General features: G+C 37.0%; 2 protein-coding genes across 5 annotated transcripts; one reads left to right on the forward strand and one right to left on the reverse strand.

Moving 5' to 3' along the window:
* On the forward strand, positions 1-24582 carry LOC148740371 (uncharacterized). 4 transcript variants are annotated; one of them, XM_088750643.1, is made up of 4 exons: positions 1-871; positions 995-1078; positions 1695-2054; positions 2463-2617. In XM_088750643.1, exons 3-4 carry the CDS (start codon positions 1814-1816, stop codon positions 2540-2542), a joined length of 321 nt encoding a protein of 106 aa, XP_088606769.1. In that variant the 5' UTR covers positions 1-871; positions 995-1078; positions 1695-1813; the 3' UTR covers positions 2543-2617. The 4 variants fall into 4 exon arrangements, with proteins under 4 accessions (XP_088606769.1, XP_088606771.1, XP_088606770.1 ...); XM_088750645.1 differs by lacking the exon at positions 2463-2617 and adding an exon at positions 12856-13552 and having other exon boundaries at positions 6-871; XM_088750644.1 differs by lacking the exon at positions 2463-2617 and adding an exon at positions 3057-3181 and having other exon boundaries at positions 7-871.
* On the reverse strand, positions 3027-11681 carry LOC148740372 (uncharacterized). The gene is made up of 6 exons (XM_088750500.1): positions 10544-11681; positions 8957-9375; positions 6808-7510; positions 5776-5872; positions 5025-5274; positions 3027-4158 (listed from the first exon to the last, which is right to left on the reverse strand). The coding sequence occupies exons 1-6, from the start codon at positions 11478-11480 to the stop codon at positions 3352-3354; spliced, it is 3213 nt and encodes a 1070-aa protein (XP_088606626.1). The 5' UTR covers positions 11481-11681; the 3' UTR covers positions 3027-3351.
* Positions 24583-24640: the final 58 nt, after the last annotated feature.

Consider the following 24640-nt stretch of genomic DNA (forward strand, 5'->3'; position numbering starts at 1 on the left):
AGGTTAATAAATAAATGGAACCAGACCCCAAATATATTGTCCTCTTTCTGATACGCCCCTCCGTAAACTATATCTTACCTTGTGGTGAGCGATAGAAATAAAAAATAACTTGATAACTTACTTATCAGCTTTACTACATATTTACATCACTACCTAACTATCACATTGGGTTAATTGACAAAGTAATGATACTACGACAAATTCTGTTGTTTTTTTTTTTCTTTCTTTTTACATGGTTCAAGAGAACGTCCTGTACTCTTTGTATTTTGTAATCAATTTGTTGAATTTATAATCAGGGAATGAGGATTCTACTCATGATCTCAGAATTTGTAGAGGATGTTTCAATGCTGATAAGGAAGCCAAGACAATGTTTTGATAGCCTATGAGGAGACCTTCAATGGTAGCGCTTCTGTTCAAGCAATTCTTCGAAAATATGAGACCTTGGGCGAAGCCCGCTCCCGGTGAGAAATGATCAATAGGATCAATTGACCACACGTCCGGAAATGATTGTTGTGATCATTCTCCGGTTCATTCCTGTCCGTCATACCCAGGTCCCATTTGTCGCGCTTGCTGTGTAAAGCAAAATGGCGGCTGTCTCGCATAATATTTCTTAGTCTCTACTTTTACAAGCGTTTTCGTGCTAAATGGCTGAACGCTTAGTCAATTTCCAACGCGAGAAAAAGAAAAAACAAAAGCTTCATTTAGCGACTGTCGTGGCTAAGGCAGAGTGTCTACTTGCCTCGAAAAAAAAAGAAAAAGAAACCGCATATTACCGTTTTCAGCAGAAACCCTTTTACAGGCAAACGATCGAAGTACTCCAAATATCGACGAAGAAAAAATCGACCAAGCAGTACTACCACGGCTGTTCCTGGTGAGTCTAGTTGTTGACATGTTATGTCAAGTTAGATGTAAAGGTAAAAGGTTATAAATGAATCGGAATTAATTAGGTAATTTTGCCCTTCTGCTCATTATCTATATTCGATTTTATTTTTAGCTTCTCCAATTGCCCACGATGTGGATTTCTTGGATGGTCCTACAGAGGATTTAGAAGACTTGTATACGGATAATTTTTCAGATGGTACTGTTACATGTATACGTTCGTCAAGCTTATTCAGCATTTTGATCAAACTAAATATTTTTTTCTTCATTGCATGCATTTAAATGAAAACATTTACTTGCATCAATTTTTACTCTTTTGTTATAAGAGTTTAATGAATTTATTATATTAACCTTGGCTCTAAAGTTACTTTTAAAATTTGTCTATGTGTATTTATCTATCACGAATGCGTTTCTCTGGTTGGCTTATGCTACCTACTGCCTAGTTTTATTCTGTGATAGAAAGTGGGTAGTGATTCTCTACAAAATGGTGGCTGTTTCTTTCTGTTGCATTTTGTGTCTCACATGGAGATGTGATAGTTTTGTTTCTCAGTTTTGAAGGATTGTGAGATTTATACTAAAACAAATAAAATTATTTGCTCACAATTATCGCTTGATAGTCAATTCTGGTGATGCCCTCATCAACTATCAAAGTAATCGTAATCTAAATATACATTTAAATAAACATTATTTAAAGGTCTTATACTTATGAAATAAACATGTTATGTTGTGTTGTGTTATATCATGTCTATTTTGTTTTGCTTTATGTTATATGTTGTGTTTTATGTTTTGTTATGTTTATACAAATATTTTTGTAGATTTAGATCAACCTATTGAGGAATGTGCGACTTATACCAAGCCTCCAACAATCCGGAAGAGTTGGACTACAAGGATTGAGGATCTAGGCAAAAGCTGGGCCAACAAAAGACTTCAAATTATGAGGTCACTGCTAGAGTTGGAGCCCCTTCTACCATCAGCTCCCTGTGTACACTGCAAGAAAGACCAATCTCTTGTCCGTTGTCGGCAGTGTGGCTTGAAAGAGATCATGTGTGCAAAGTGTGACAATGATGTGCACAGAAGAAATCCTTTTCATGATAGAGAAATCTATCATGAAGGGTTTTTTAAACCCGGGGCACCATCAGTGTCTTCAGACGGGGAAGGAAACTTAACAACAGTAGGTAAGTTAGAACCTTATTTTAGTCATTCTTATTTTTAATTGTAAATAGCAATGTTGTCTTTGAAAAGCCCCCCTCGGGAAAAGTCAATAAAGTATGTATGTTCATGGATATTTGTATGTAAGTATAATGTTTAATGTTTAAATGTAACCAAAAAAATTAATTTTACATAATTATATTTTATTTTGAAATCTTCAATATATTTCTTGGGTTTGTGTTGATATTATTTGTAAATGACCATTACTTCTTGTTACTGCCTCCGGATGGGCTACTCCCTATATATCGTGGACTATATGGGAAGGCCCAGGCTAAAAGGGCTCTAATTAAAGGCCATTGGTTCGTGTACATGAAAGAATAGGAATTCCAAGATATGGATTATACAAAAACATGGCATTGTTTATTTTAAACAAGGTCAAGTGGTTATTGAAGTGCCTCAAGATTTAATAAAAGAGATTACTTGTTACTACACCCTCATGTGGGTATATATTTGAAAAGGTATGATTTCAGTTGGAAGTTTGTATGGGCATGTACTAAAATCAGGAACACCTCATAGAACCTAGTCTCCCTTGCAGCTGTTTTTTTTGGATGTCACGCAACGCTCCCCCAAAAGAACGGCTGCTGACAACCGAACTACATTCCTTTCTCCGAATTGGCGAATCACAGCTCGGGTTCCATTTTCAGGAACCTTTTCGCGCCAGACTCACCTTTTGAGACTCGTCCAATCAGATATCGTTTTCTATCGCGATCCTCATGTGGAAAACACAAGACAAATGGCGGTGCTTGAAAGAGCTTTTTGCAAAGCGTCGTCAAAGTTCAAAATTTTCGAGCCTATACATATACGTTTCATAATTGTTGTTTGATTTATCATCTACGGGTTTATGTCGAATTAATTTGATGGCCTGCTCCCAGTTGGCTTGTTAGCTCAATTGGTAGAGCGCTGCACTAGTATCGCAGAGGTCAGTGGTTCGAATCCCGTACAGGCCTGAATTTTTTTTTTTTTTTCAGGTCTGATTTTCACTATTGCTTAAATAGTGCTTTACTGCGAAGGATCGTGCACATATACGATATAAATATGTGTTGGTCAATACTTAACCGAAGGAAGACAGAAAAGTATAAACTTCAAAAATAATTTCATCGTGATAGAGATTCTCTTACTAATATTTGAAACTGGATATAAACTATTAGGGCTACCTTTCTCAACAATGAACATTTGATTATCACATCAAGTAAAATGGAGGAGAGAACTTCCAAAGATGAATCAGATGCTAGAAATCTGTACTTGAAAAATCTTTTTCATTGATCATACCTGCCTTCTTCTTTTCAAGAACCATTTCCCCAATCCACAGGGAGGAAGTATTTTATCATCGATATTTCTTTTACATATTTCCGCTCGGCCTTCATTTGCATCAATGAGGTGGAAGCAGTCCTCGTGGGTGCACGTGGTTTTCACATGGTCTGAGCATGCACGACTTGGTTCTTCTGCCCCTTGATGGCAGTAAGGACATGCAACACAGAGCCTATACTGTAGTCCCCTCAGGTACGGCATCTCTTGTGACAAATTATGAAGGGTGTCTTCAAGAAATTCACGAACGACACTTGCTACTTCGGCGGAGTTCTGTCCCACAACCTGATGACTCTGTGTTCTTTGTCTCAAGATTACCTTCACAAATCCTGTTTTGCATATCAGGACAAAATCATGAATATCTTTGCCAATGATGAACCATGCTCCATTTTGGTAAAGGGTAGGTTGATCCGCGGGCCATGTCTTTGAACACCAACGAATGGATCGTGAGACAAGCTGTAAGAAGAGGCCATGAGGGACAAAGCCATGGACAAACAGGAGATACAATGGACAGGGATCTGTTGACGACGGTTTCATCTTACAGAGTTTATCAGGTGATGACTTCAGCTGAGCTGGTACAAAGTACTTTACGTCAGTTGGGGAAACTGAGAACTTAGCAATCAAACCAAATCGCTCCATCATGTCTAAGATGTCTTCTTTGATGATTCCTTGGCCAATAAAGCTGGAGAACACATGATCAACATGTTCCATACTGAGGATGCCACTTCCTTCAAGTTCTTGCCAGTACTTAGCATACAGGGGATTCTAGAAAATGTAGGTGGAACAATACAACAATTCTGGATAAGGAAAGGCCACGTAATGTTCCTTTTGAATGTTTCCCACGTACATTTATAAGAAATAAAAGTTTATTTCCATTAATACACTGAAATGGTCGGCTATGAAACCCCTAGTGGGCAAATTTGTATCTTGGGTTGCTCAGAGGTGAATACGCCCACTAGCACACGCAAAAAGTACTATTCAATTGTGTGAATACAATTATTGTGAGCAGTAGCAACTTAATGCGAGTCACTAATTGTAAATAAAAAGGCTAAATCAATAAATGGCCTGACAAGCTGCAAAAAGTACATAAAATAGTGTGGGGTCAACAAATCATATGATTATAACAATAAACAGTAAAAGACACATGTTTACAGGTGGTATCGAGTCGTTTCGTAACCATGCCGGATCTTTCGTGCCTACACGATTCGTACCTAGGCTCAGACATTTCGTACCCACTTTCGATCAGTTGGTCCCCAATCCTCTGGTCGATTCCTACCCAACAAATTATAACACATTGGCGCAACCATCGGCAGCCTAAAACCAGAAGCTAAGACCGAGCCTTCACAGCAGTTCGTCGGTTACATCGAGCAAAACTGGATTCGCAGCACAGTTTAGCCCCTCAAGTACTGGGGTGTATTTATGCAATCAATCAGATCAAACAATGACATTACGGCTGACATCAGAAGAGCCGCTGGTCGATGCCGTCTACCCCTTTACATGTTCTCTATAGCTTTTGAAATAAGTGCCCATTTCTTCGAAGAATCATCCTGCTTAGTTTCCTGTTGTTCTAATTTATTGAACAACAGTTTCCAAGTAAGCTAGTCTTTCTAAAATGAAAATAGTTTTTCTACCTGTTTATTGAAAGGTGGAATGGTTATCAGCTGCTTGAACAGATCAATCAGCCACTGAGCCTTCAGTACAACTGTACTGCGGTGCTTGATTATCATCCCCAGGCCATGATAAAAACTGATCATGGAGTCAAACTCTTTTGCATCTTCCATGAAACACTCTTTCCTTGCATAGTGCTCAAGTTGTTGCAGATTTCTGTGATAAATCTGTTTTGCCACCAAAGCTTCAATCACTTTTTCAAACAGAAACCACCTAGAAAGCAACAGAATACCTACAATGCATTCTGGCATCAAATTGGGTCTTAAATTCAGTTCGACATGTGTTTAAAGTCCTCAAGTGTTAATACATGTATTGCCTCGATCATACTATCTTCAACTTTCAACTACAACAGACATGATTATTTTTTGCAACATACAAAGTCAATTCCAAGAACTGTGCCTACTTAAATATCAATCACATCTTCTTATCTTTTAGAATTATAACATTGTCGTAATGACACAAATTTAAATTTTGTTTGTCTGCACTGAAGCAACTGCTGTGCATTTGTACAATCTATAGTTTTGCAAATTTTGATGTACCCACAATTTAATCCAGTGGTGGAAGGATATTTTTTATTACTTACCTGCACATAAAATTATGCTAAATACACTGCGTGCCATTTAAAATCTTTATCATGGCTGATTTGAGGGAAAAAAATCGATTTTGAAGTGCATGAACTGGGGTTTCTCCAAATAAATTGTGTTTTTTATTTACCTCACTGGTATCTTCTCTCCCATATAAGGCTCTTGCTTCAACACCTTCAGGATTGTGTTCTGTAATTCATTTATACCATCTACTTTTCCTTCTTGCTCTGCAGGATATATTTAGAAAAGGAATTCAAAGCCTAATACAACACAGAAACATGCGCTTACAATGAGCATAGTATGATAGCATAATTTTATACTTGTATAATTGCAGAGATTTTACAGCTGACAACTTAGCTAAGATGACAATCTCTTTAAATCCCCACATTTTAGCTCTTCTGTTCCCTATAATTATTCCATACTCTGAAATTAATGGCTCCATCTCCAAAAATTAATTGGACTCTATATGATGCTGCTAGTATATTCAGAATATAGAGTAGCTGAAAGCTTAAAGCAGAGTGCAGGTTATTCAAAAAAACAACAACAAACAACTCTGACTTTTTTCCACTACAATCAAGTCCTAACTCATTCCACCATGGTAATATCTTTTAATCCCTCTACAACTTCCACTAGAAAAATTGTTCTGTCTCTCTATCTACTTGCAATTCAAACTCTGACTTTTTTCCACTATAATTAAGTCTTAACTCATTCCACCATAGTAATATCATTTAATCCCTCTACAACTTCCACTAGAATGTTCTGTCTCTCTATCTACTTGCAATTCAAATTATAATGAAGCACAACACACTGCCTGCTGCTGGATAACATGTAACAATGTAAGTCAGATAATAATTATTGTATGCTCAATGCTTGTCAACCATATCCCGATATTGAGCTTTTGGTTACAAAAATTGCTACAAATCAGGTGTTCTTGAAATTCACCCAAAGATAAGCTTTTATACAATTATAAAGTCAACAATCACTGCAAGTAACCTATGGTTATGGATACAAAATGGAATCATTTATCTTACCTGTTTTATCATTCGGGACAGTGCCCGGTCCAATACTATGTATTGGACTGGCAATGAAGCATTTTGATTGGTTGATTTTAGTTATTAGCCCTCTGACTGCCCGAGTCGTGTAATAAAATCATTTATCTTACCTGTTTTATCTTTTCCAATCTGCTTTCCAATCTTATGGATAAATTTTTTCATCAAATTAGGACTCTGAGTGTTGTCAATGCAGAATAAGGGTTTGACCACATGCTTCTCATATTCCATACCAGAAATTCTCTTCTGAATTTGTTTCTTTATTACTGCAATGTCTTCAACTGGTTTGTCAGCATGTGTGCCAACAATGAACACTGGGGGACGGAGGTAGCGCAGCTTGTGTTGTGCATCATCATCTGTGTCATTGGTTGCCAGGGCAACACTATGTACTGTAGCCAGCCATGACAGCAAATTCTCCATGTTTGTTTCATTGTTAGGATTTTCCAACTTCACATCATTACACCCTTGCCTCATACTGGGCTCAGCTGGGGCATCCAGAGGCTTGCTGAGATTGTGCACCAATATGTATAGCGCTCGCTGTGATAGGAAGATAGGATGGCTGGCATAGTACAAGTGCTGCCCTGCAAAGTCCCAAACATCCATTGTAACATAGGATTCTTCTGTGAGTAAGGCACTTTTGATGGATTTGCCTTTGGCATACTTTAACCATTGATTAACATGCTTCACAGTATCAGAAGGTTGAGAAACATCAATCTTCACATCAGGCTCAGCTTGCATGTTTTCATCTTTACATTCAGTAGAATGTTCATTGCCATTGTTTGGCAGAATATCTGTGAAATCTTCATCCTCCTCAACCTGAATGGAGAATTAAATGAAACATTATGCTCACTTAAGTGTATATAATTATGTAATCAAACTTGACATTATGGACAGGCTGCTAAATGATAAAACATTATGATCACCTCAGTCTAGAATAATTCTAAGGGGGCAAGTTTCTAATAAACTGTTGGACTGCTTTAGTGAGAGGGGTATAACAAGATAACTTGGTTTACCGACTGAGTTGAACTTATAAATTGGCTACTGTATAGAGTTCTGAAACCGACATCTCAAGTGTAAGAGCCCTTAGAGAGAGGTAAACTTAGATTAAGACATAAAAGAACAAATCCTCCAACCCTGGAGCTAGTCAACTCAGACGAAGAAATGTTTGAGATGCAATGAATATATGAAGATCATATATTTTTGAACTGCAGTATTACATACATATGATGCACGATCCTCGCAGTAGATAGCGCTATTTAAGCAATAGCGAAAATCAGACCTGAAAAAAATCAGGCCTGTACGGGACTCAAACCACTGACCTCTGCGATACTAGTGCAGCGCTCTAAATAGCGCTATCTACTGCAAGGATTGTGCATCATGCGTATGTAATACCACAGTTCAAAAAAAATATATGATCTTCATATATTCATTGTATCTCATTTATCACTTTCACGGGTTTATTACGAATCAACTTAACGGCCTGCTCACAGTTGGCTTGTTAGCTCAATTGGTAGAGCGCTGCACTAGTATCGCAGAGGTCAGTGGTTCGAGTCCCGTACAGGCCTGATTTTTTTCAGGTCTGATTTTCACTATTGCTTAAATAGCGCTATCTACTGCGAGGATCGTGCATCATCCGGAAGAAATGTTTGTTGACACTGAAGTTACATATTAAGCATTAGCATAAATTATATAACATACATTCATTGAGGCTCCTCTGTAAGGATTTTATAGCCAAAATGTAACAAAAGTTATCATAAAATTATATCAGAGAATAAAAAATAATCACGACTGAAAATTTAAAATTTTAGGTGATTGGAGAAAAAAATCTCAAATTTCCTTTCAAGTTGACTGAAGATGCCACTGAAAATTAAAGCAATTCACAAATGGAAAAATCAAAAGATGCCCCATCATTTTTATGGTAAAACTTTTGCATGTACGCCTTCATTTAAGATGTTTAAATAAAAATTACTTGTAGATCTTTAATTCTTTTCTAGACTCATCTAAACACTTGTGAAAACATCCAAAGAAACAGACTCTTTCAGGCACATGCTGGATGTAAGAAATTTAAAATTTTTCATAAAGAAAAGAATTTTGAAAAATATCAAGTTTAAATCTTACTCATTCCCTTAAAAAAATATTTTCTCATGAGGCTACTTTGCACTCCCTTCTCTTCTTCCTTCCTTTCTTCCTTCCTAAAACAAAAAGAGTTCTACAGACATAGGACTGGTGTAAAATTCTCAACACTTTACAAAACTCTCAAACCTGCTTTGACTTGAAAATATCTCCAACTTCATCTTTTAATTTCAGTTTTCCTCCATCAATTGTATCTTTCTTTAAAATTGTCTTTCGAGAAATATCTGCTCCACACATTCTGTCTGCCACAATCTTTGCTACATCTTTTGAAGATTCCAATAGTCCTGGCTTACTCTCCCTGGTCAACTGCCAGTTCTTGACAGCTTGGTCAACATCAATTTCACATTTTGAAGGATCCACTTCAATCCCCTCAGTACTCTGTTCTTTAGGGTCAAATGGAAGGCCTAAAAGTCTCTTCTTCAGACTGGTTTTACCAGCGCGATCCTGACCAACCAGTATAAGACGCCCACGGTAAACTTTTATATATCCATCTTTTAAAGCCTCTTCATAAGCCGACTGTGCTTTGCTTCCTTTCGCTCTTTTAGAGTCTAATTTAAAAAAAAAAAAAAGTTGTCATGATTGAGCCAAAGGAAAAAGTCTAATCAGAGGAAGTTGTAATTTATTTTTATATATAAGAAACCTAAACAAACAGCAATTTTTGTTTTAATAAGTTATAAAAGAATCTGCAACAAGCTTAGAAGTAGGTAAGTAAATTTAATGATATGTCTACTAGGTATAAATTTAAAAACTATGATTGTATAGATACATAGAAAAGTCATTGCATTGCTGGGTTTGGTAAACATAAACACAATGACTATTTTAAACTAACTCAAAGAAATGAAACAGTAAAGAGTTTGATTAAAATGTGAGTGATCAAACTAAACAAAGGCAATAACTGATGTCAATTCTGCCAAATGGTGTTTGGAAAACAGAAAGAAAAATCACATATTCCCAAAACGTAACAATTGATACATTCTAAAATATTACAAGGCCAGCATAAATTATGGTGTAACAATTATCAAAATTACTCCTGACCAGGCAAGACAAAAGTTTTATTCCCAATAACCTAAACTCTCGTTTTAAAATCATATCAGTCCATAAATTCTGTATGATATAAGCTAAATGTTGCTGTACACTTAATAACTTCCAATAAGATAAAGCAAAAATTACGGTCACAACTATTCCCAGATGAGAAATGATTTGTAATAACCTTAATCTCCCTTAATTAAAATCAAATACATATAAAGTACAAATTACAACCGCAATTCCTACAACTGTGAAATGATTTGCAATAAACTTCTTAAATTCCAATCAACTAGAAAGCAAAAATAACAACTTACAATAATCCCTTACTGTAAAATGATTTGTAATAAACTTTATCCCTCCTCAATTCCCTATCAAATTATAGTACACTGTAGTTTAACTTAAATTTCAATGTCAGCCAAGTTGTTAAAATAAACCTTTCAAAATATAACCAAACCTTCCAGTACAAATGTCATGTATTTCTAAAGTGATGCAAACTTTGTTCAATCATACAGTACAACTGTAAAAGCATTACTTCATATTCTTCTCAAGCTTTATTATGAAACTATTGTCAGCTGCCTGTAATTATCAGTAACAAGCAGCATAACCACTTGCAAGTCAACCATTAGAACCAATTTAGTAAATAATGCACATGTCACAACATTAATGTGAAGAGGAATTTCCTTTACTCACCTGGGACATCTGAATCTACATCGTGAATCTTATCCTTTAGCTCCATAACACTTCTCATTCCTTCAACTGTAAAAGGATTCCCTCTCACAAACAAATATTCTAGTTTCTTCAGTTGTTTTATACCTGGACTCAACACAGTCAACTCGTTGTGACTCAGCCCCAGTCTCTCCAGCTCCACCATCTCCCCAATACCATCAGGGATGGTGGTTAGTTTGTTATGTGAGATGGTCAGCACTCTGAGTTTCTTCAGCTGTTTTATAGCTGGACTCAACACAGTCAACTTGTTGAAACTCAGCCCCAGTCTCTCCAGCTCCACCATCTCCCCAATAGCATCAGGGATGATGGTTAGATTGTTATGTGAGATGTACAGCCGTCTGAGTTTCTTCAGCTGTTTCATAGCTGGACTCAACACAGTCAACTGGTTGTCACTCAGCTCCAGTTCCTCCAGCTCCACCATCTCCCCAATACCATCAGGGATGGTGGTTAGCTTGTTATGTGAGATGTTCAGCTCTCTGAGTTTCTTCAGCTGTTTTATAGCTGGACTCAACACAGTCAACTGGTTGTAACTCAGCCCCAGTCTCTCCAGCTCCACCATCTCCCCAATAGCATCAGGGATGATGGTTAGTTTGTTATATGAGATGGTCAGCACTCTGAGTTTTTTCAGCTGAGTCAAACTTGTTGGGAATATGGACAGCTGGTTACTTCTAACATGAAGTACCGTAAGATTGTTTAGCTTTCCGAGATTTTCAGGTATTGTTGTAAGGTTATTCAATGACAGGTTAAGTTTCTCCAACTCAGTCAATTCAAACAAAGCTGCAGGCAATTCATGCAAACTTTGCCCAGCGAGATTTAAACTGAGTTTTGAACTTGTTCCTCCAAAAGATGTTAACATCTTTCTTCTTAACTCCTCTTTAGAAAGAAATTCCATTTCATTCATGGGAAACTGTCAGAACAAAAATAAAAGCTGTCATTAAAGGTGAGTAACTTAAACTAACTTGCTTTGGCATTATAACCATTCAACCAAAAATGGAAAAAATGAGGTTTATAATTTAACTTCTACTAAACCAAACTAATGAGTTATATTTTATTCCTCTAAGTACAATCTTTGGAAGCCATCCACCCTTCAGTGTTCTTTTAAACACTCTGAGTAAACACTGCTTATTTGTAAAAAGCTCTAGTTATTTATTTTCATGTCAGACATTTTAACTTTACTCTCACTGTATAATTTTTTTGTCAAAAATAAACAACTGCTTGCGTTATACATGTTAACAACAAGGCTATTACGAACAAGAAAATACTTGAATTTTAAAACAGAGTTCTCCCGACTCTTTAAAAACAACATGAAGATTACCTTTATTGTAAAGGTTAATATCTAACAGGAAAGAAATCATTAGTGCAAATCTATGGTTGGTTATGTTTTGATGTGATAACCTTAAACAGTTGTAATATAAACCAAAACATGAATGATTTCCAAGCTGAAAATATTCAAACCAAGTGGCTATTTCCAGACCTGTTATTTCATTTTATCCTCTGTAAGTTGTTTTCATTTGCAATTGACACAGAAAATTACTCAGAAGATGGTTTCTTTTTTTTTAAGAGTTTGTCACCCAGTAAGATGCTTTTGAGACAACAATTTTCAATTTATGATACATCTTGCATGAGATCTAGGTCAGCAACAGTTGTCGTACACATTATGTCGTGTAATGATGTGGTTGATGCAATAAACAATTTAATTAAAAAAAGTAACGAAAACTGATAATAATTTTTCGTTTATGTTTAAAGAATAACTAAAAATGGGAACCAGCTTCACAAAGGTACATGATGAACTTGCTTGGAAGCCTCTTAGTTTGAGGAGAGAACTACATACATTAAGCCAATTTTACAAAATAGCCAAGAATCTTGCTCCACATTATTCAACTTAGCTATTCCCTAAACTGTCAAGTGGATATGCATATTTTTGTCTTAAATCAAAAGAAAACTTCACTCAATTTCCTTGTAGAGTTCTACATTTCAAAAGTCTTTTTTTTCCATCCATTATCACTGGCTAGAATTGTCTGGACCTAGTTGTCCCAATCTCTGTATCTCTTCCCACTTTGAGATCAAACCTGGTAAATTCTCTTTCTGAATACTGACGCTAAGTTATATGATTGTTCTGTTACATGGCATGCATCTGTTGATCACACCTACCTCAGACTGGGTTCCTATTTTCTTTGAGAATATCTCTTGAAAATTAATAGCTGTGCATCACCTATGTATTTCCCAGTGCAGTTTTGAATCTGAAGTAGTGAAATACTCTTTCTTGTTTTTCTAAGGTACACTGAGCTCAACGTGATGTCCTAATTCTACCTCTGCTACAAACATTCTAGGTGAAGCATGGTCACTGAGCAGTGATGCATCAGGAAACTAAATTTGTATTGTATGGTATTCAGTCTGTAAATTACAATGTCAACTGTGGTTTTTTTCACAAAGTACAAAGTTTGATAATTAATACTAATGGCTTCTCAGGGGCCATTATTTGATTGTTTAAATAATAAACCCCTCTAGCTTTGTAGGTTTAACTCATTGTTATTGCCAATGAAGGGTTGTTTGTGTGTCTGTTTGTCTGTGTCCCTGAATAAATTGGATAAAACTTGTAATATTGTAATCCCCTCCTTAGGCCTAGGTGATTTTGGGGAAAACAATGAAAAATGTGCTTAAATAAAAAAAAAAAAATAATAAATTCAACATTCACTGGAAATATTTCATTTACCATGTCAAGTATACACACTTTAGTATGTTGATTGAAAGCTCTCAACCAAACAGGTTTTTCATAGTATGTCCAAAGTATAATAATCAAACTTATTGAATACAAACGGGGAAGCGTTTGTTGCTTTCGCAAACAAGAAACGTACAACAGGCCAAATACTGAAATCAAAATTTTTTGGCTTGAAATGCACATTCAAGTATGCTGTAGTTTCTACATCTTACCAAAAAAGCTTGTTAATGAATAAAAAATGAGTGAGTTCGAAAGTTTCTAAGAATTTGACTTGTACTTTTTCACTTGTCAATTACCGAAGCAGAAAGCGAGCAAGTATCAAATACGTGACATAACTGCCTGTAGATCATATAATCATGCCTACACTTGGTTACTTAACAGACCTTGGCGGTTTCGAGTACATTTCTAACTTCTATCAGTTAAAATTAAAATGAAGTACAATCCAGGGAACCATGGAAAAATTTTGCTATCAGTTTAAACACTCTCATTACTTGTTGTGAATACTAATCGATGCTTAACAACTACTAGACAGATAACGATTAGAGCTAATTGACGTCAACACGATCAGAAACAGTTTCTCTGGTGCATTCCAGTTCCAATAATATCCCGTTAAAAACGCTATCATAACTTAAAATCACTGTTTTCCTCTTGTTGTTGCTTGGAGTTTCTACTTGAACTCGTCTGTTACAGAACATTGACTGATTCCTGCAAGATCGGATGACGAAAGTGCTCTGCATTTGACGAGCGTCGTTAAAGTACGAACAATGGATCAGAACCCAGCAAACTTAGAATACAAAGGGAAAGAAAGAGTATTGGAGATACCAGAGAATTAGATTAATCTTACGGGAAATGACGGCAAAAACACTTGAGGGGAAATATTACATCAGTTCGATCGGGCGGAGAGTCCGAGTTCATTCTCAGCTGAATTATCTTTGTTCGCGTTTCAGGAGTCTAGCGAGGCTACAGTTTACACAAATGGGCTAAATTCATAACTGTGTTGAACATAATACTTACTTCTCAGCAAAGTGAACAAGAACTGCGGCGGCGAATTATGACGAAATCAAAGAGAGATTGTGAACAATCTAGCTGTTCCGCTACAAGTAGACACTCCCTGATTGACAACTTAGGTTTGATTTACATCACAATGCTTCTCACATGTCACGCGACCAGGTAGACTACTACAGGGGATGGGGGAGTGCTTGTCTCTTCGCTTCGTCGGCGGACTAGTATAGTGAAGTAGTTAATTGATGTTTCAGAAGGTATCAAAGTAATATTTGATGAATGGAAACTGATCGATCTTAAAAAGTGATAAAAACTTATCCGATCGTTTGCATTTCACCTCAACAAAGGGATGTTGGGTGTGTTCTGCGGAAAAAATGGCAAGAAAACGTGACTGAAAGTTTGGAACTGTTAGACTGAACCAGAGAAAAGACAATACACAGCAAGTGAGGTAGGTTTACATTTATCTTGAGCCTTAACAAAGACATTCGTCGATATAAGTCTACGATATTACGACTCTTCAACATTCTCCCATACATTTCTTTATATTTCGAATAAACGACCAGACACGCCGCTTCATCATCGTTTCATCATCATCGTTTATTCATAATAAAGCAGGTGTAGGGATAGGCAAGACATTACGTCTTGATGTGGACCTGCACCAATTAAATTATCAATTAATAAAAACCTAAATAGTGAATAAATCGAGAATGGGTATGTAAATAATGACCGTGAGTTGAAAGAAATATTAATAACGATACAGAGTAAATATTAAAAGTATCTAAAGTCAACAGTTTTGTTGGAAACACTACAGGAAGCTTGTGTGAGCCCCGGCTGTGATTTAATCAGCTCGGTTACTCTTGGCAATCTTAGATACTTTTTTATGGTAGAGATAAAAACTCGAGTGGGTTTTACTGCATAGTCCACCTTTAATGCTAGGCACAGTAGCGTCATTAAGAAGCTTTAGTAGAGTAGTATTTACTGATGCAAGACCTTTTGATGCCCGTGCCCTTCAACGTCCGCGACCATTTAGAAAGGCCACTGGGCTGTTTACCTCGATCTGTTGGCTGGGGAAGATGACTGATTACCGAGGGAGAGAGGGTGAGAAGCTCTTTATTACTCCACCAGGACAAGGAAGAGAGATCCAAGAATCGTTTCTTTCATTTTCCAATGTTTTCAAGAGGTAAAAATGATTACAATGGTCTTAGCGACTCATTTCTACAGAAACGAATCCTATACTTTTCAGTCTTTTCTTTATTTCATTTACATGAATTAAGTTTATTCCCTTAAGGTACGCATGATAAGAAAAACACATAATAAGAAACCGTCGAAATTTCCTTCAAGAATCAGGCTATAAAACAAAGGACTACGGGTTCGAGAATCAACTGTCACGAGTGGAAATCAACAAGGAACAATATGATGGTTTGTGGAAACCTACTTGTCGCCCAAAACTTAGATAGACAGATAGATCGCTTAGTGAGTAATACTTTGCAGTCGTAAAACTGAATTGCGTATTTTACAGCCAACATTGGTTAAAATATAAAGCTAAATAAAATCATATAAATGTAAATGCCTAATATAATAAATAAATCTAGAATAGGTATGAATATCTAAAATTAAAGTCGACTTTCTTTGAAACTTTAGGAGCCATTGTGCGCACCCTGGGACATAGCATAAAAGAAAGAGCGTCGAAAACGTATGCGCGAACGTGGCAAATTATATATCTCTCGACGCCTTAAATTAGAACTACATTTTTTTCCTTGATGGCAGAAGATGGTATAACTTCTGTTTGGGATTGTTAACAATGGAATCGAAGAAATGACAACAGAGTTCTATGCGTCTATCATACAACGTAAGCAGGCCCAGACTGTCAAGGCTTTCCCAATATGACATTTCAGGTAAAATTATAGCTCATCTTAATGTGCGAAGCATTTTGCACAAGATGAATCATGTTCGACTATTATTTAGTGACAAGAAATTCGACATTTTTAATTTTTCTGAAACATGCCTTAGCCCATCTATAAAGGATTCTGACAGAAGTAGATATTACTGGCTATTCAGTACTGAGAAATGACCCAACGGTTAAAAGAGGCGGCGGCACGGCAATTTACGTACGCGATGGGATTCCCTAAAAACTTAGAACGGATTTGATTACTGAAAATATTGAAACATTATGGATTGAAGTACATCGACTCAAGTGCAAGAAATTGTCTATTGCCTGTGTATATAGGCCACCTGACGTCTGTTCTGAGACATTCTTCGATGCACTAAATGACTCACTCACTCTCGAAACTGCCAGCGGGATCGGAAATTGTCGTTTTGGGGGATTTCAATATCGACTATTTAGCTGTAAAAGACGACTCTGCAGACGTGTAACTTGTAATACGAGATCTGGACGCACTGCAACACGTTTGAACCTAAGTTAAGTTAATACTTTGCTTAACGCAACACACGTATTCATTGGTGTAAGTATTCTAGGATCTCAAAGTTATTTCTTTCGTTGTGTTATTTTTAAAAGCTTATAATATAATTTTGAGAAAGTTGAGTGACAATATTTCCACGTCGGAAAGAATCAGTAAAATGTGGTTCTCGGCTATTTACCACCCAATCTACCAAGAACTCGCACTATTATATTGTTGAATAACTATGTTGTTTTGATCTTAAATACGTTATCAATTAAAATTCCAGTGTTTTTTACGTTACGTTATAGAGACGAAAGACTCAATCCCATGATCGAAAATAAGAATATCAAACATCATGATGCTTAGATATCTACCAATAATTTGCGCAAAGTAAATAGGACTAGGGAAAAAGGTAAGTGTCGAACGCCATCGTAAGAGCTTTCCGTCGTCACTGCTTAAAGTCCCTATAGTGTAGATGTTTAGTGTACATTTTTGTTCAGTGTACAGTATGTAAAAATAAATGCCACGCCTATAAGGCTGATATCTAAATAAACCTTAGGCTGGAGTTAGGTAAATAAATACGTTAATTAGATTGAACATGACGGTGACGGTTTTAAATCATATTTTAATCGAATTGAAATCATCCATTCACAATAAGGCGAATTAGAAACTCCCTAAAAAACTCTAATACGGAATGATGAATAACCTCGAAAAAAATGATAGGAATAATAATGACCTTTATTAGTATACTTCCACATAGTGGCTCTTCGCTACTAATATAAAAACTAACTATATGCATAATACTTACAATAAATCAAAATTGATAAAATAGTGAATAATAAAAACTATACTAGATTAGTTAACACAAAACCCGCACACGTGTTCTGTACTCTTTGAAGGCGTTTGGTCTGGTACTCTGGGAGAGGACTAAACACAACGTTGCAATAATTCAGTTTAGAGAGTATAAGACTTTCCACCAGTAGTTTTCTTATGTGGTATGGTGCGAAGTTTTTTAGTTTCCGTAGTACTGCTAAAGCACCGTAACACGATGACAACAGATTCGTTATGTGTTCTTGCCATGTTAGTTCTTGATCCAGATAAACTCCCAAAAGTGTCATCGCAGTATACATCTGCAGAAAAACCATTTAAAGAGTGTGCGCGCGCCAATTGTCTTGTAGAGGGAAGCATCCATTTGTTTTTTCTGAATTCAACGCCAGATTGGACGATTCAGAGTAACTGCTCAGGCATCTTATTGTCTGATTAGTATCCTTTATGCACGCCTCTATTTCATGCGGCTTCAAGTGGTGAAGCAACGTGGTATCATCCCCATACTGAACGCATTTACAACTTAACTTTTTCTGGAGGTCTGCTACATAGATATTGAAAATTAACGGTCCTAAGATCGATCCTTGAGGGACGCCGAAGTACGTTTCCAACCGCTGAGAAAACTTGTCATCTATCATTACATACTGTTGCCTGCCCGTAAGATAGGAGGTAATCCAGGTTAGAAAATCCTTTGAAAGACCCATTGAGTGCATTTTATAAATAACTGACTTGAAGTTCACAGTGTCAACAGCTTTCGAGTAGTCTGCAAGAATCATGAGAGTTATTTTGCCGCGACGCATTGCACGTGTAACATCGTCTCTAATCTCCAGTAATTTCCTGGCCGTTGAGTGATTCTTTCTAAATCCTGAGATGTTTTCACCAAAAAGTGCTCTTTCTTCAATAAATCCAATTGTCTGATGGGCTACCAGCCTTTCAAAGATTTTGGATAGGGCTGGGAGAATGGATACAGGTCGAGAGTCATGTTTAGCCATTGGTTGATCTATCTTTGGTATTGGTGAGATTTGCGCCACCTTCCAGTCAATAGGGAAATAACTATTTCTGATACAGCAGTTAATTATATGTGTGAGGGGACCTCCTAACAGCTCCGCAACTCGTTTCAAAAACTTCACTGGACCTGTTGAACCTACGTTCTTAGTAATTTGATTTCACGTAAGACCTCTACATGGGTTACCTCGCGTAGCTTGAAAGGGACGGAGTCGCTAACATAACCCAGTGAATTTACCAGATATAATAGGTCATCGACAGATTCCCGTGAAGATTTCCCTAAGGTTCTCTCTGCTGTAGTGGCGAAGAATGAGTTGAGCTCATCAGGATCGGAATAATGAATAAGTGAGATCCAATTATTCCACTTCCACCCCCGAGTACAACTGTGACAGTATTCAGTTCATATTCTTCTCAGGCTTTATTATGAAACTGTTGTCAGCTGCCTGCAATTATCATAACAAGCACTATAACCACTTGCAATTCAACCATTAGGAGTTTTATAAACCTGTGAGCCGGAGAGCCCTGCGAGCCAAGCTGCGAGCCCGCGAGTCATTTGAACCACAGTCAAAATGTTAAGAATAGAATATTTATTTGATAGAATTTTGAGAAGTCTGATTCCCTAAAGTGCGAAGCTGTTAAAATTACGTGATTTACTCACCATTCTTGAAGCCAATACACGGAGTTGTCGTGGAACTACTATTCTCTTTTCTCTTGAATGATTTTCCTCGTTGATATCACTGAATGATAGGAGTCAATGGATACCATTCAGTAGTGGTAGGGTGGTGGAGCCATACGTTTTCCTCAGAAAATTTTTTTACTTAAGTCTTGAACCTTAATTAATTTTTTTCACATTGTTTTTATTTTTTGCAGATCTTGAGCAATTTGAATAGATAAAATTTTCTCTGAATAACAAAAATATGAAACGAAGAAAGTAATTCGTCCAACTCAGGACATACAGCCATTTCTATGATGCAAGATTTGGGACGATCTACAGATGTTTAGAGCATTTTTCATATTTGACGCACCAGCAATAGTTCTGGCAACCAAAGCGAGTATAAGATTTTTTCTGGGAATATTTCATTATTAAACACTTTTGTAGCTGAATTTAAAATTAATTTTCCAGGCAAAGAGAGAGTACCCTGGGAGCGAGGTTGTACCGTTTACACTCGTCCCCAGGATCATCTACACTTTCAAAATGGCGGGTGGGCGGTTTATAGTGACAGTTGAGTGATAGTCAGGCGCGAAATGATCCACGACCTCCTGGCTGGACCCTGGACCAATCGAAGAAAAAATACTCGCAAAAATGGCTCGCATGGCTCGCACTGTGGCACGCAGGGCTTGCCATCTCACAGATTTAGCAGACCCAACCATTGGAACCAATTTAGTAAATTCACATGTCACAACATAAATGTGAAGAGGAATTTCCTTCACTCACCTGGGACAAATGAATATACTCTGTCAATCTTATTTCTTAGCTCCATAACACATCTCATTCCTTCAACTGTAAAAGGATTCCCTCTCACATACAAAATATTGAGTTTCTTCAGCTGTTTTATAGCTGAACTCAACACAGTCAACTGGTTGTAACTCAGCCCCTGTCCCTCCAGGTCCACCATCTCCCCAATAGTATCAGGGATGGTGGTTAGATTGTTATGTGAGATGTCCAGTCTGGGAACGGTAATTTATTCAGTGGAATGAGATAAATCCCTTGCTTGTGGAAGAAACGACAATAAAAGGTTAATGATTAAATGAAATCAGGCCCCAAATACATTTCTCCTTTCTTTTACATCCCTATATAATATATACCTTTCTTTGTGGTAACCAAAAAAAAATATCATATATAACTTAACAAATTACTTATCGTCTTTATTATATAATTACATCATCAGTTAAGTACAACACTAACGAAAATTGTCGATACTAGGAGCACTTATGACAATTTTTTATTTTACTTACTATCCGAGAACGTCCTCTCCTCTTTGTATTTTTTGATCAGTTTGCTGGATTTATGATCAGCGGATGAGAATTTTATCCCAGAAACTTGAAATCGCTTTCAATCGCCCAAATTAAGTGACAATAAATCGAATTTAGGAGAGAAAATTTGTTTATACTTTCCTACAATTTCAACCTTATAAAGTTTGCTGGCCGTGTGTAACGTAGTCTATACAAGTATTGACATAATTTCAAAATTGAAGTGCAAGACTAAATACTTGAACTCTTACTTAAAAGCGCTTTTTTTAACTAATGGTCTCCTTCACAATCAGCGATTCTATCTATCGAATAAATGAATTCAGTTTTCTCTTTCATTCATTTTATTTTCATTTTTATTTCAATTCCTTTGCCATGATGTTTTGGTCTTCAAGATCACTTCTCACTCGTCCACGATGATCGCTAAGCGCATTCAGGAAACAAGGAAGAGGAGGCGGTGTTGGTATCTTATTTAAGGATGTGCTGAACATCAACACTTCATTAACAGTTGATTATGATACATTTGAAATCATGGATGTTCGTCTTCGGAGCCTATATAGTGTCAGGATCTTAGTCATCTATCGTCCACCTGATAATTCCTCTTTCAATCGATTTTTTGAGGAATTCTCACATCTACTTGAATCTGTAACTGTGGAGTCTTCTGATCGAGTCCTAATTACTGGTGACTTTAACTTTCATATGGATTGTCAAGATGATGTAAATGCCAAACGTTTTACTGACATCTTGGAATCTTTTGACCTTAAACAACGTGTCTGTGCTGGGACTCATCGCAATGGCCATACTCTTGACTTACTTATAAATAAGTCTGATGATAACATGCTCAATAATATCAAAGTCTATGATCCTAACATCTCTGATCATTTGGCGGTAATGTGTGATGTCTCCATAAGAAAGCCCCAGTTTAGGAAGGAAGTTATCTTCTATCGGAAGCTTCGGTCTCTTGACATGGAGTCGTTTCTTAGTGATGTTGCTGACTGCCCTCTCGTCATCGACCCATCCAGCGATCTCGATCATCTAGTTCAACAGTATGACACCTTATTAAGATCAATAATGGACAAGCATGCTCCTGTCAAGCGCCGAGTTGTTACTATTAGGCCTGCTGCTCCGTGGTACACTAATGAGGTATCTGTAGAGAAGCGTAAGCGACGACGCCTTGAAAGAAAATGGCGAAGAACCAGGCTGCAGGCTGATCGACAAGAATATAATCGTCAGTGCTGCGTTGTGAATAATTTGATCAAGTCGTTGAAATCCTCTTACTACACTACCATCATTACTGAAAACTCAAGTGATCAACGGGTTTTGTTTAATACAGTATCAAAACTACTACAAAAGCAATCAACTGCACGGTTTCCATCATCTTGTAGCGATGCACTAGCTAATTCTTTCGCTGATTATTTCATTGACAAGATTGATCGTATCCATGCCACGCTAATAGAGAAGAATTCTGCGCAAGGTAATGATGCTAATGAAGTGACTCTTGGTAACTACGTGGAATGTAACTCTGTGTTTTCAGACTTTATTAATGTCAGTTACGAAGACATCAAGGGACTTGCATTGAGATCTATTAATAAATCCTGTGTACTTGATCCTCTGCCTGCAGTGGTAATGAAGGAATGTTTCAATTTACTAACTCCTGTGTTGACTAACATAGTGAATACATCTTTATCTACTGGAGTTATGCCTGATGTCTTGAAGATTGCAGCTATGACACCGACTTTAAAGAAACATAATGCTGATTTCACTAAATATGAAAGTTTTCGACCTATTTCTAATTTGAAGTTTGTGTCTAAGCTTGTGGAAAAAGCGGTATGTGTCCAGCTTACAGACTATATTACATCTAATGGTCTTTCGGAAACGTTTCAATCCGCATACAAGTCATTTCACTCCACTGAAACGGCTCTGCTGAGGGTTCAAAATGACATTCTTTGTGCTTTAGATCGTAATGAGTCGGTCATACTGGTACTTTTGGATCTGTCGGCGGCGTTTGATTCGGTGGACCATACTCTTCTAGTGACAAGGCTGTCTACTTGTTTTGGTTTTCAAGGAACTGTGCTTAAGTGGCTGAAATCATACCTGTCTTCACGTAAGCTGTTTGTTAAAGTTGGGAATAGTCATTCTTCACAACGTGCATTGAAGTGTGGTGTCCCTCAGGGATCAGTTCTGGGCCCTTTGTTGTATTTGTTATACACATCACCTATTGCGGACATAATAAATGATCATGGACTATCATACCATCTATATGCTGACGACACCCAATTATATATTACCTTTAAATCTACCAGCTTGAATGACATCCAACAAGTGAAGTTGAGAGTGGAATGCTGTGTGAGGGACATTGATGAATGGATGATAAGAAACTATCTTAAACTAAACCAGGACAAAACGGACCTTGTAGTCATCAGTTCCAGATACCATCCCATGCCTGACATCGGTCACATTACTGTTGGTTCTGAGTGCATTGCACCTCGTGACTCTGTTCGTAATTTAGGGGTTCAGTTTGATAGCATATTTAGTTTTGAGGAGCACATTAAGAACATTTGTAAATCATCATTCTATCATTTGAGAAATATTGCTAAAATCCGCAAGTACTTAAGCCAAGATACATGTGAAATCTTAGTCCATGCATTTATTAGTTCGAAAATTGATCACTGTAATTCCTTATTACATGGCCTTCCTAAGTATCTGTTAGCTAGACTACAGGCAGTTCAGAATGCTGCAGCTCGTGTTGTCACATTGACACCGAGGCATGTTCATATATCTCCTATTTTAATTAATCTTCATTGGTTACCAGTTGAGTTTAGAAAAACTTTTAAAGTCCTTTTATTGGTATACAAGGCCCTTCATGGCCTTGCACCTTCCTATATTTCTGACCTTTTGAATTTTAAAATATACTCTAGGTCATTGCGTTCTTCATGTAAAGAATATTTAGTGGTTCCAAGAAGCAGATTGAAAACATATGGAGACAGAGCCTTCTCTATTGCAGGACCTAAATTGTGGAACGATTTACCTCTAGAGATTAGGAAATGTTCTTCAGTGGCAACTTTTAAGCAATCCCTTAAAACTTTTTTATTTAAGTTAGCATATAGGTTATGAGATTCGTTTTGTTTTGAGATGTTTTTGATTTATATAGTAGATAACTTAGGCTATATTTGAATTATATTGTCTATTGTAGATATTTTATATTATATATTTTTATATTTTATATTGTAATTAGGTAGCGCTTTGGACAATTATTGGATTTTAGCGCTATATAAATAAAATTATTATTATTATTATTATTATTATTATTATTCTCTTCTGGTAGGGGATCGCTAGACTGCTGGACTGGACCGCTGGACTGGATCCCTAGATTGCTGGACTGGACCGCTAGACTGCTGGACTGGACACGCTAGACTGCTGGACTGGACCGCTAGACTGCTGGACTGCACCGCTAGACTGCTGGACTGGACCGCTGTACTGCTCTATTTCTAGGATAGTAGGCTGCACGTGAGAAGTACCTTAAGTGGTTACACGCTTGACAGCTGGACAGAAAGGAGAGAAGAGGTTAGTGTATTAGATCAACTGGTTACCATGCCTCTCTGCCACGAGTAAAAAATTAATGGTAATACAAATGCTATCAAGATAATGAGGATTTGGCATTCACACCTGGGCGGATCATGAAATTAAAAAAAATACCAGACGTTACTAAGCGGAAAGGGTGATATCGTTGTGCTGAGTAAAGTAACAAAGCCAACAATAAAGTGATTTATCACGTCATTTTAAATTGGCCAATAACATTTGAATGGCACGACACGAACAAGTAACACCAAATATTTGTTTCAGTTCCGAGATTCAGGAAATTCAATGAACTAATTTACTTTTGATATCAGCACAAATGCGGTTAACATCATTTTGTGAAAAAAGATTTCTTTACCATATTTATTCCAGAACACTAATTTGTTTTTTGCCTTTTAGAAGTCTGTTCTCCCTGACATGGGAAACTGTCGTCTTCGATTCTTCTCTTTTCTGTATGACCTACGAGAAGCACGATAATAACACGGTAATAAAACACTTCTTTCACAGTGGTTTCTGTCTTTTTTTTCTTTAAGGCCCCACAGTCAATCAATGACTTGGCCACTAAAG

This window comes from Stylophora pistillata, chromosome 2 (genome assembly GCF_964205215.1).
Source record: "Stylophora pistillata chromosome 2, jaStyPist1.2, whole genome shotgun sequence".
Classification (NCBI taxonomy): Eukaryota; Metazoa; Cnidaria; class Anthozoa; order Scleractinia; family Pocilloporidae; genus Stylophora; species Stylophora pistillata.